Here is an 11710-nt window from a genome sequence, read left to right as displayed (position 1 = left end):
TGGCAAAGCACAGGGACCGCGGTTCGATCCCCCAGCACCACATGCCAGCCAGCCCCGCCCCCTGGTGGGCTGAGCTGGCGACACACACACACACACACACACACACACACACACACACAATAAATAAATAAATGTTAAAAAAAAAAAGGGATATCATGTCTGCATCTTGTACTGTGAATAATCACTACGAAGACAACAATATGCAATGTATTATTGAAACCGTCCTAATTGGTTTTTAAACTGTCTCATTGCTATTTGTTTCTCAATAAAATTATTTTTAAAAAACCAAAAACCATGAAGTCAGTGATGTTTAAAGAAGTGAGACAGTCAATGATGTTTTTTAAAATTAACTTTTTCCTTAACTTTTCCACTCTCCCTGCCCCCCCAGCCGGGAATTGAACTCAGGCCCTTGTGCTTGCCAGGCAAGCACTTATTCTACTGAGCTATCTGTCTGGCCCTCCACTTAATTTTTTATTAGACTCTCAGGACAGTGTTCAATAGCCAGACCTGATATTGGTAGTTCAAAGCTCTGATAGTCCTGCCCTCTGCCTCCAGGGCTGTCTGTGGGCTATCTCCACTCTTTTAAGTGGCTTCTGTTGTGAAAGATGGTAGAATTTTTCATCTTGACGGGTATGGAGAACAGTATGTTAGGTTTGTTACAGTTGTACAGACTTTCCTTGGCTAACCCAGGTACAGTCTTCTTCCTTACTGGTATAAGCAGCTGTGGGGCAACCTGGAGTCTCAGGTCCCAGATATCCTTAGAAGAATCACCTGAAGCTGTTCTCCTGAGTTTCTTTGCTTTGTATATAATTATTGGAAAATAGAATAAAAGTAGTCTTTTTTTTTCTATCTGTTAAAAACAGCTGAGTTTAAACTTCAGTGGCCATCTTGTTTCCTCTTGGAACCATCCAGGAATTTGCTAAATGTTTTTGCATAGGAAAATAGCTCCTATGCAGGGACAGAAAGAAGGAAAGAGCCAAAGGAAGGAAACAGGAAAATGGGATGAAATAGGACCACATACAGTCACAGCCTTTGTGTCATGTTGAAGGTACAGAAATTCAGATCCCTGTGAAAGCAGGTGGACCAAAATCAGCCAGGTGGGCCTGCCAAATAGCTCAGCAGATTAAAGCTCCTGCAAGCAGGGGCCGGGGCCACACCCAGTCTCAACTGCTGCCTCTGGGGCACGCTGAGATGGCAGTTAAGACTGGGTGTGGTGGCACGCACCTGTAATCCCAGCACTTGGGAGGCTGTAAACAGGTGGATCACTAGAGTCCGATCTAGTAGTGAGACCCTGAACACCCTGTAGACCCTTCACTAAAATACAGACAGAAAACAAAACCAACAATAACAAACAAACAAACAAAAAAAAAAAAAAAAAAAAAAAAAAAACGAGCCAGGAGAGAGGGAGACTTCCTGTTTCCAATGGAAGGCAGTGTGGAAGCTCAGGTCTACAAAGCATCAGTTGGTCACATGTGTCGCCAGTAAGGCAGTTCTCCTGCAGACATGTCAGTCTTTTTCTTAGTAAGCCTGTCAGCATTTGGCTTTGATGCCCTGTGGAAATGGGGTTCAGTAACCCTGCATGATACTGAAGGAATAGATTGCAGGGGTAAGACTTGTCATCACCCAGCCAGAGCTTTCTTTGATACCATGGGGTAGCAAACAGAAGGATGTGATGTGATTCTTGGTTCCATGCCCTGACTTGAGAGTTAACCAGTTTTCTCCTTTTGCTCCTCCTTTCTCTCAGCAACTCCGAAGTCAAGCACGAGCCCTGATTACTTTTGCTGGAATGATACCCTACCGGACATCTGGGGACACCAATGCGAGGCTGGTGCAGATGGAAGTCCTCATGAACTAAGTGCTATGCTTTGGGGGCTTCTGGGACTGCAGTGTCAGTATATTAGGCACATGGGCCCTCTAGGGTGGGGTTTCTGGTTTTGTTTCTGTTGTGTTATGTTGTGTTTTTTGTAGTATGTATTTTTGTCAACACCAATAAATTTCTTTGATTTGTGTTTCTTTTCAACATTCTTTTATTTTCATTGTTTTTTTCCTTTGAAGTTTTGTTTAGGTTTTAATTTGTGTATTGGGTGGAAATGCTATCAGAGTAAGAGGCTATATAGTTGCCTATAAATTGACCTTAAATGATTAAAAAATTACCCAAAATGAGCAAGGAAACAGTCTTTCAGAGTCACTTATTTAGATTAATACTCCACAAAGCAGATTGCAGTTCATTTTCACACTTCTATTTAAGTATGAAAGTCAATCTCAGCTTTGGACAATTTCCGATTTGCATGTTAAATACCAATGCTACTTGTCCTCCCTCTTTTCCATTGTGCCTTAAAGTCCAGGTGATTCATGACCATCCCTTTGCTGTGATCGTGGTCATCTGCTCTGATTCCAGGATTAATTGGTTGGTCTATTGAAATCACACTGGAGGCAGAGTGGAGGTGTGTGAAAGAAGGTGGCAGATGTCCCAGCTAGCGCTTAAAGGAAGGACAGCCCTTGCTCCCTCAACCTCTGCAGCTGCTGCTCTGAGCACTGGCTGGGCTTGGGCACTTCTTTCCCCTTCTGTAACAGTCAGTTCCACTGCTTGGTCAACCCCCCATTCCACACTCAAGATAGTTGGCCAGGTGAGCTCCTGGTCAAATTCCGAGGGTCTAATATACAGAATGTAGATATATGGCACCTGCACCATAGTTGTTTAGTTCCTGAACAGTAGTGGTCACCTGTCATCAGTTCTAGGTCTCCCACTACCAGACCCAAAGCCCTGGTCCAAATAGAAGAAGTGGGAACAAGTGTTTGTTTCTGACTGGGCCAGCTGAGACCATGTGACACATAGCAGTGGTCTGCTGAAGTATAATCAGGATACTAAGATGCTAAAGAATCTCCAAAGCTGCCTTTATCCTAGGGAGAAGTCTTTCTTATAGGGTGTGGTCACCCTCCTCTTCCTTTAACACTTGTTAAAGTACTTGTTAAAGTGTTATTTTCCTTTTGGGAAAGAACTGATGTGTAGATAAGAACTATCTGCCACTGATCTGTTGCATTTCATTCTCCATCAAGGATCTAGCCTGAAGATCAGCAGGGCTATGTCTGTACAGGTCTTCTGGTCCCACCTTGTCATGCTGGGCTGCCTTCTGTAGTTGTGCTTTATTGGAAAGTCTGGGAAGATGAGTCCTTGCTAACTTGATTTAGCAAGTTATGCCCTGCTAATATGGGTTGACTTAAATTGTTTTTAATAGTGCTTTAAAAAGTATTCTGAATTTTTAGAGAGGTTTGCCCTTTTTTTTTGGATCTTACTCTCAGACAGAAAAATAAAGCTATGTCATAAATGAGAGAAGGTCCAAGTTGCGTGAATATTATATGCTTAATGGCTCATCTCTTGTTCATTACCCTATGAGAGGTAATTGTAAATTTATCTTTCCCTGCATGGCACAATTCTTCTGGCTCAGAATAGTAGCACTGTTCACCATCTCTGTAGCGAGGATGAAACTTTCCACCAAGACCAGAAGATCAACAAGGAAAAGAAAGCAACCAGATCTGATCTGTAGGTGAAAGTAAAGTGGTCACTAGATGGTAATTGACTTGCTCAGATGAGACTTATAGGAAGAGTAAGATAACTAGGTTCAAACCAGAAGGTCTAGGCCTGCCAGGGCAAATGTCCTTCATACTGATTCTGTGGTCACATACAGCCTGCTGGGTGTGCAGAGCTGAGGAGAAACATGCCAAATTTGCAAAGCCACAGCAGCTGCAGGTTCCTTTGCGTATGCAAAGGCATCCTCAAAAATCATGGCCCTTCTGACAAGTCATGACCTTAAAAGGCCATCCTCAGCTCATCAGTTCACAGAACTCAGTTCTTTCCCTATGTGTTGCCCCGTAATTTCACTATTACCCAGAGAATCTGAGAGCAAATGGCTCTGGGAGGTCTCTTCCAGGGCTGACATTCCAATCTTTTTAACAAAATCAAGGGTACTTGGAGACTGACAGAGTCATAGTTCCTGTCTTCATATGCAGTGAACTGAGAAAAGTACTGATGTGATCCTTTTCCGAAGCCTGGAGATTTGGTTTCATGGATCTCTTCGTTTTGTTTCAAAATAAACTTGCCACCCACCTTTGATGGGAAACCTGGAGTGGAATTGGAAAGCTTATTTATTTATTTATTTATTTATTTGGAAAACTCCTTTAGACAGTTCTTTTGGTCTGTGCTCATGAGCTGGGCAGCTTGTCAAAGCGCAGGAAGTACCCGTGTACACTGTAGCCAGAAGGCAGCCCTAGCTCTACCCTTAAGAACTTAGACTCTGGTTATTGAGTTAACCATGATTTGGCTGCCTCTGTTGTTACTCTTGCTTCATCATGTGAAGTCATAGGTTTTAGGTTACTTTGAGCAAAGGATAATTCATAGTGTTCAGCATTTGGTGATCTGCTGATTCATCCCTGCCTACTCTAGTGTAATCAAGGCTCCTGGTCCAACATTCACCCCACTGCTTTAGTTTGGATCTCAACCACCCTTTGTTCTTCATTAGCATTAGAATATTTGTCTGCTTTGTTAGGTACCCCGTAGCACTTGCCAAATTTCCATCATGCCACTCAGGAAGTGCCTGGAGCCAGTAGAATGCTAAAATAAGAGATTAAAGCCCCAGACCGGCACCCTGCCAAGTGCTGCCAGCCCTAACTCGGGACTGTTACTGAGCCTCCATAAGTCATGGGGGTGTTCAGCACTTTGGGAAGGCGTAACCTGTAAAGTTCCTGGTGGAAATTCACATTTTACTTAAGTAAAGGCTTTTGTGCCCACATTTCAAGATTATCAGAAGCCAGCAACTCATGAAACAGCACTGTGTATAATCCTGGAGGAAAATGAAGCTGTTCTCAGGGTCCTGAATGCCCACTGATCGTAATTCTAACAGAAATTGCCTGTTCACGCCCCATTTTCTGGGATGTATAGTATTAGTATTCCTCACAGTGGGAGCAGGAGGACAGTGGATCTTTCTGCTACTTGTTTCTAAAAAGGGCAGTGGAATAAGGTGAAAAACTATTATCTAGGACGTTCAGAGAGGAAACTACCAGTGACGGGTGCTTGCGCTGCCAGGCGTGTACCCTGTGCCTGAGTGAAAAGGCCACGTGAGTTATGTATCAGCATGGATCAGCGCACAGCAGCATGGACCACACTGGGCAGCTGGAGGTGTCCAGTGTCAGTGCCATCCTAGAGTGGGGCATTAGTTAAGAAAAGGTGTGCTGCCTTCTATTGGTGTCTTCCAGGATCATAAAACTGGAAATATTCATGAATATTTAAACTGGGAATTTGAACAGTTTTCATCTCTAATTTGTGACATTCTCTTCTACGTGTTGCCCATGATGGCCCATAGTGGCTTGTGATGCTGTGCTTTGGCCTGTCGCCTCTACCCCATCCCTTAGACCAGCTTCTCAAGCCTGGGTTCAGGCTTTGTTTCATTTTGGACATCGTTGCTAGGCATTTGGTCTGAAAGGTAGAGGAGAGAGATGTTTTTCATAGTCAGTTAAAGGACATTTGATTTTTACTGTTAATAATGAAGGCCAGGGGCTGGGGAGATCACTCAGTGGCTCAGCACTTGTCTAGTGTATGTGAGACGTTGGATTCAGTCCCCAGTGAAGAAAAGGGTAAGGAGAGCACCATTGTAAAGACCGGATCTTTCATGGAAAAAGTGGGAGTGGGGAGGTGGATGCTGGCAGAGCTCAGCACTGTACTGGTATGGTCTGTACTCCAACTGCCTTTGCTCTTAATCATGGGTTTTCTTGGGGACAAGAGGGCGACAGTATTTGCCTCAGGTGTTGGCTTCTGTTTGAATAGGAATTGGGGAGTTAGGGATCCCAGAGGGGGCATCAACCCTCAAAACAGCAGACCTGACATCACTAGGCTCTCTGCTGGTGTCCAGAATTGTATGACCTGAAGGCAGGACCCCCTCATTCAGGCCAGATTTAGCAAATAAAGGACACTTGGTTGCCCTTGAATTTTATGTAAGCATTGCGGAAGTTCTTAGTGTAAATATGTCCTGCTGTTGCCTGGCTCTTATCTCCCGGTTTTGCTAGCAAGCACTAGAAGTCTTCTTGCCTTGCTGAGGCTGCTAGAGCTCTCCAGCTAAGTTGGATTACCCTGATCTGTCAAAGTGCAGCAGAAATGACAGTGAGATTGAAGTCACTTGAGAGAGGGCAGTTACTGGGGTGCCATTTTGAAGAGCTAGGCAGGCAGACTGAATGGGAAAATTGTAGATAGCAGTTAACCTCAACTCCGGTCATCTAGGTATTTTTCCATGAGGGATGTCAAATGCCTAGTGCTTTATACAGCGAAGAAAGAGGCAAAGCACTGTCTTCTTGCTCGATCAGTAGTAACCTATGTTAGAGACATGGTAGGGAAAATTCACTGCTTTATTCAAGGGACTGTCTTGCTTTGTTTTGTCTTGGATTTCCTGACATTGTTGCTCTGTGTGGTGTTTTGGAGAGATGGGAGAGGGCGGACAGTCAGTGTATGTATGTGTCTGCATGTTCCTTTCTGTATCACGACTTAGGTATTTACTGCATTTAGGAGGGTCCTTCCACCACCACTCCTGTCTATAGCAAGTACATTTGTGGAAGGTTTTCCTAAAGTGCCATTTGCACCCTTTGTTCAGTCCTTTAGTGAATGGAAAATTTTCTTGGGAGGGTCTTCAGTGGCGCAGGCTGGGGCTCTTCAGCAGCCAGCAGGAGTGCCTCTTCCCAGCTTCTGGGGCTGAGTGAGCCAGGCCTTCTCCACTCCCTGCAAGGAGTTCCAAGATCTGCCTAGTTCCTGGGCCTGTTAAGGCCTCTATAAGTACAGGACTCCCACCTCAGCCAAAGTCTTCCCCCACCAAGCCTCCAGATTCAGACCTCTGGGGTCTGGGGAAGGTCAGTTTCTGACTGGAAGGGTGGGGGTACAATAAAGAAAAGCATGTTAGTGGCAACCCCGGCATGTGGCATGCATGCTGGAACTGGGAGCAGTTAAATTCTGTGATCCTCAGTAGAAAGCATTTTAAATGGAAATTGGGAACCAGTATTGGCCTTGCAGAAGGGGAAGCAGAAGTGGGAGGCTGGATTGGATGATGAGAGACGTGGGCCTGACCATAGGGCATGTGTCTCCTGTTCTCTGTTTTTGGTCAGAGTATCATCCCCAGGATCTGGGGCATAGGCTTCTGCTTGGAAATATGGAAATACTGGGAGATAGAGTATTTTTTTCTCTCCACCTGGGGACCATTGCCCTGAAGTGACAGCTTCAACAGCTTGGTGGTCTGTGTTCTCTCCCCAGGGGAGCCACACAGAAAGTTTCTCTGCATGGGGCCCTCTGTTTGGACAGGCCCCTGGAGCCATTGGGAGGCCACTTCCTGATAAATCATGTGGGAGTCTGGACCCTCAGACCCGTGATAGAGTTTAACAAGCAGGGCTTTTAGTACCTCCTGGAGCTGGGCTGGGCTGGGCTGGAAAGGGAACTTTATGGAGGTATGTGGAAGCAGGAGCCACTGGAGTTAAGAGTGACATGTTTACCCAGGTTTCTTACTGCTGCAGGCTTTTCAGTGGAGTGGGGATTGTTTCTGAGTCACCAGGTGGCAAGAAACGACACAGGGCCATTGATCACCCCAACTTGAGTGGCCCCTCGGCTGTTCCCTGGAAATTGCCAGGTTTGGGCAGTAGAGACCCTGGAAGGCAAACAGTCATGGAAAAATACGAAGACTATGGGGCTGGTGAGATGGCTCAGTGGTCTAAAGCACCTACTTAGAACAAGCTTAGCAAAGCACAGGGACCGTGGTTCAATCCCCCAGCACCACATGCCAGCCAGCCCCGCCCCCTGGTGGGCTGAGCTGGCCACACACACACACACACACACACACACACACACACCACACATAAATAAAATTTAAAAAAAAAAAAAAAGAAATACAAAGACTGGTATGGGAAATGGCATTCCAAATCCAGGAGAGCTGCTGGCGGAGGTGGTGCACAAGATACACTGTCATTGGAGAGACTGGCTAGAAATGCTTTTTACTGGGTGGTTCCAAATATCTCCTTCCCTGTTAGCATCATTCTTGCTACCCTGCTGACCCCTACCACCACCATCCATACTCAGAGGGGTCTCTGGGGTCCGCTTTTGGACTGATCAGTCTGGCAGATCATGGGAGTGGGATCTTAGGAAAATTTATTCATTTGGAACCAGGGATTGAACTCAGGCCCTTGCACTTGCCAGGCAAGTGCTTATTCTACTGAGCTATCTCCCCGGCCCCTATAGGAAAATTTAAGTCTTTTTTCTTTTTTCTTTTTTTTTGTGGAACTGGGGATTGAACTCAGGCCTTTGCGCTTGTCAGGCAAGCACTTATTCAACTGAGCTGTCTCTCTGGCCCCAGGAAAATTTAAACCCAACCCAAAAGGGCACGTTATCCTCAAAAACAGATTTGAGTTGTTGCCCTCTGGTGGTCAGTAGTAGTCATTTACATTAGCACAAACTGCCCAAGAATTTCAGGGATTCTTTGAAAACTAAATTCTTCAAGTTAAAAGCTCAGCGATGATGGGACGAGACGGAACAAGGAGCACTGGGAAAGTGGCCCTAAGCTAAAAGCTTCAAAGCATAAGCTCTGAGCAAGCCCTAGCAAGGCAGTGGCCCACCAGGCTGTAGAGCTGCACACTATAGAGACAGTCACAGCTTGGCCTCTGGCCTGGAAGTCATCAAAACCCCTCATCACCATGTGGTGATGGTGCAGCAGAGGGACACTCTGGACCACTTTGCTTAAGTGGAAGGCAAGATAGCAGCTTTCATTCCATCAACCATTGGGATGATCAAGTTGACTTGTGTAAGTCACCTGCCTATGACTTGTCACACATTAGGCTCAATAAGTGAAAATGAATTTTGATCACTCCGCTCCTGTCTCATTCGGGGAGATCTTTAAGACCAAAGTGTGTCCACTGCCACTCAGTGTCTACCCCTCATAGCACATATTCCTGTGGGGGCAGTCATAGTCGATTACCCCCACATTCAGATATGGATTTTTTTTTTTTTTTTTTTTTTTATTTTAAAAAATTAGTTCAGTGACAGCCAGAAATCTGTTCTTAAAAGATAGACGTTGACAGATCATGTTCAACATGTAGCTCCTGTTTATTCCATGACTACTAAGTGGGAAGTGTTTGAGGCTTCCCTGTGCCAGGTATTGTTCTAGAAACTGGACAGTGGTGAACTGAGTTAAGATCCCTTCCTCAGGCAGCTTACATTTTACTGGGCTGAGCCCCAGGAAGGGGCCTCTTCCTATTACAAGGTGGACCTCTCCCCACTGGCTGACTCCAGGGCTTCATTTACCCACTCAGCACCCACTAGAACTCCTAGGGAAGAGCTGTTGGGTGATCTCTGCTTTCTGGGGCTCACAATATAGAAGAGAAAAGGAACATACACAAGGACAGGGACCCATAACGACTGAGTTATTTGGACTGCTTTTACTGGGTGTGATGGCAAACACCTGTAATCCTCTTGTTTCTCTCAATTGCCCTTCCCCTCCCTGTCCCCCTCCTCCCTCTTTCCTCCTTCTCTTTTGGTTTTTGTCCTGAGGGCAAAAACCAGGTATGGTTTATTAAATTAACCCTGGGCTTATAAAGTAAAGCCTAAAGGTGTCATTTTAGAAACAAACATTGAGCTACCAACAGTTATTTCAGATGTACTATATGTTTTTAACATCTCCCTCGTGTATTTTTGGAAAGAGAGAAAAGGAGGAAAAAAAGTGAGAAAAGATGGGACCTTGTGGAAGTCTCCAGGTCAGGCTGTGTGGGCTGCCTGCCCTATGCTGGGGTCACCCTGCATTGCAGCCCGTCCCATAGCAAGCTCAGGCTACAGCCTGTTTCACTTTTTGTCATGGCTTGCCTAGGCATCTTTGCCAGTCATACAGAGCTGTTGTCTATATTTAGAACTAGCATCTTTGATCTTGGTATAAACCTACTTTAATCTAGATCAATAAATAAGGAAGACAAAAAGTTGTATACAACAACTGGATTTTAACTCAAAAAATTTATCTTCAATATCTTTATATCTAGGGACCTGTGATATATATAAGGAACTCACAGAGGATTTAAAAAGCTTAGAAATGTCACTTAGCAACTATAAGTCATATGCTGTTATAACGTAATTATATAATTACAGAAAGTTTTACCACCACACCAACTTTAGTCTGAAAGTGACCAGTATAAAAAATGTGTTTTAGCCTTGTATCTTTGAAACCCTGTATGCCTGGGAAACACAAATACATTTCATATACTGTGAGCTTAATAATAATTTGCTAAGCTACATTTAGTATTCATAGTCAAGGCAAAATTTAGATTTTTTTTCCCCCCCTCGGAACCAGGGATTAAACTCAGGCCCTTGTGCTTGCCAGGGAAGCGCTTATTCCACTGAGCCATCTCCCCAGCCCCAAAATTTAGATTTTTAAAAGCAGATTTATAAGGTTTAATTGTATTGAGAACAATTAAGGAAATCTTTAGAATTATTATAAGTTCAGGAAGCAGTGCTGTTGACCACAAATAGACTTATTTTGTCATGTAAGTGTCTCATTTATACAATAACAAAATGTTTAACCAAAGCCACTAGATGTAGATCAAGTTTCACAATGCAGAGAACTAACCACTGATACAATACAGCTCAGACTTGTAGTAATCCTTCTGTTTTCAGCCTTCCAACTGCTGGGATGACAGGTGTGTGCCACCACATCCGGACTTGGTGCCTGGCTCAGCATGCCAGAGGTCAGGACCTGAACCTCAGGTGATGCCAGGGATCGAACCCCCATCCTTGAGCTTGCCTAAGCAGGCAACTAGTTCACTGAGCTATCTCACTGGCCCAAGAATTACTTTTAAACCAGAGTATATTCTTACATGTATTGATGAAATCGAACTATATTAATCTGTTATAACTATTAGTAGACTAGTCAGAACTTCCTATGGGTAACAAATTAGCATTGTTTTGGTGAATCATAACAGCCTATTTTGTGAAAAGTTAACACCAATCAGAAAGGCAAAGTAAGAAAAAACCCTTTGTATGGTGAAAGTAAGGACTGGTAAAAGAAGGATTAAATTGATGACTTCTCTTAATTTTTGGATAGCTATTTTCAGAGTGCAGGCCCCTCAGGACCTTCGGTACAACTGTTCCCGACAGCTGTTTCCCATGTTAGATATACTGTGGCAAAATGGTCCTTTGACAGCTACTTCCTTGTACTAGAGACATGGTAAACTGCTTTTTGCTAGTTGTTCTCCTGTATTAGAGATACAGACTTTTTGATGTAGGATGAAGCCCACAGGGAAATAACAGGAAAGCTCTTGTAGGAGAGGTTAGGAGGTAAGAGTGCCAGTTTATATTTCTTGTTACTCTTTCTGTACCTCTCCCTGCTAATGGCAGCAAGAGAGTGGATCGCCATGCCATGGGGCAGATTGACTGTAGTCCTATTCTACCTCCATGAGTTGTGCCTGGGGCCTGATTCTCATGATGGATAGATGGGTTTGATTGGATAAATTTGGGGGGGTCCAAGTGACAAAGCCCTCATAAAGATATGCTTTTAGCCCAACTTCTAGTCCAGAGGGACAGTGGTGCCTAGAGGCTTTTGCTTAGAGAAATAGCCAAAAGTGAGATCCACAACTAGCTTCCCTGCCCATGGAGGAGGTGCTAGAGTAGGTGAAAAGCTGACTTTGAGCAGGTTGGAGTGGTAAAACCACT

General features: G+C 44.4%; 1 protein-coding gene across 3 annotated transcripts in view; it reads left to right on the top strand.

The window, feature by feature from the left end:
* Positions 1-2017, top strand: part of Nup93 (nucleoporin 93) — a 139229-nt gene extending 137212 nt beyond the window's left edge. For 2 of the 3 annotated variants that reach the window (XM_004625968.2, XM_023709314.1), the window contains exon 22: positions 1745-2017. In XM_004625968.2, coding sequence (XP_004626025.1) covers positions 1745-1855 — 111 coding nt within the window. In that variant the 3' untranslated portion in view covers positions 1856-2017. The remainder of the gene's footprint in view (positions 1-1744) is intronic. The other variant, XM_023709315.1, reaches the window with a different exon arrangement.
* The last annotated feature ends 9693 nt before the right edge of the window (positions 2018-11710 follow it).

The sequence above is a fragment of the Octodon degus genome, unplaced genomic scaffold (assembly GCF_000260255.1).
Source record: "Octodon degus isolate 3935 unplaced genomic scaffold, OctDeg1.0 scaffold00011, whole genome shotgun sequence".
In the NCBI taxonomy this organism is placed as follows: Eukaryota; Metazoa; Chordata; class Mammalia; order Rodentia; family Octodontidae; genus Octodon; species Octodon degus.
This window is presented reverse-complemented; position numbering and strand designations above follow the sequence as displayed.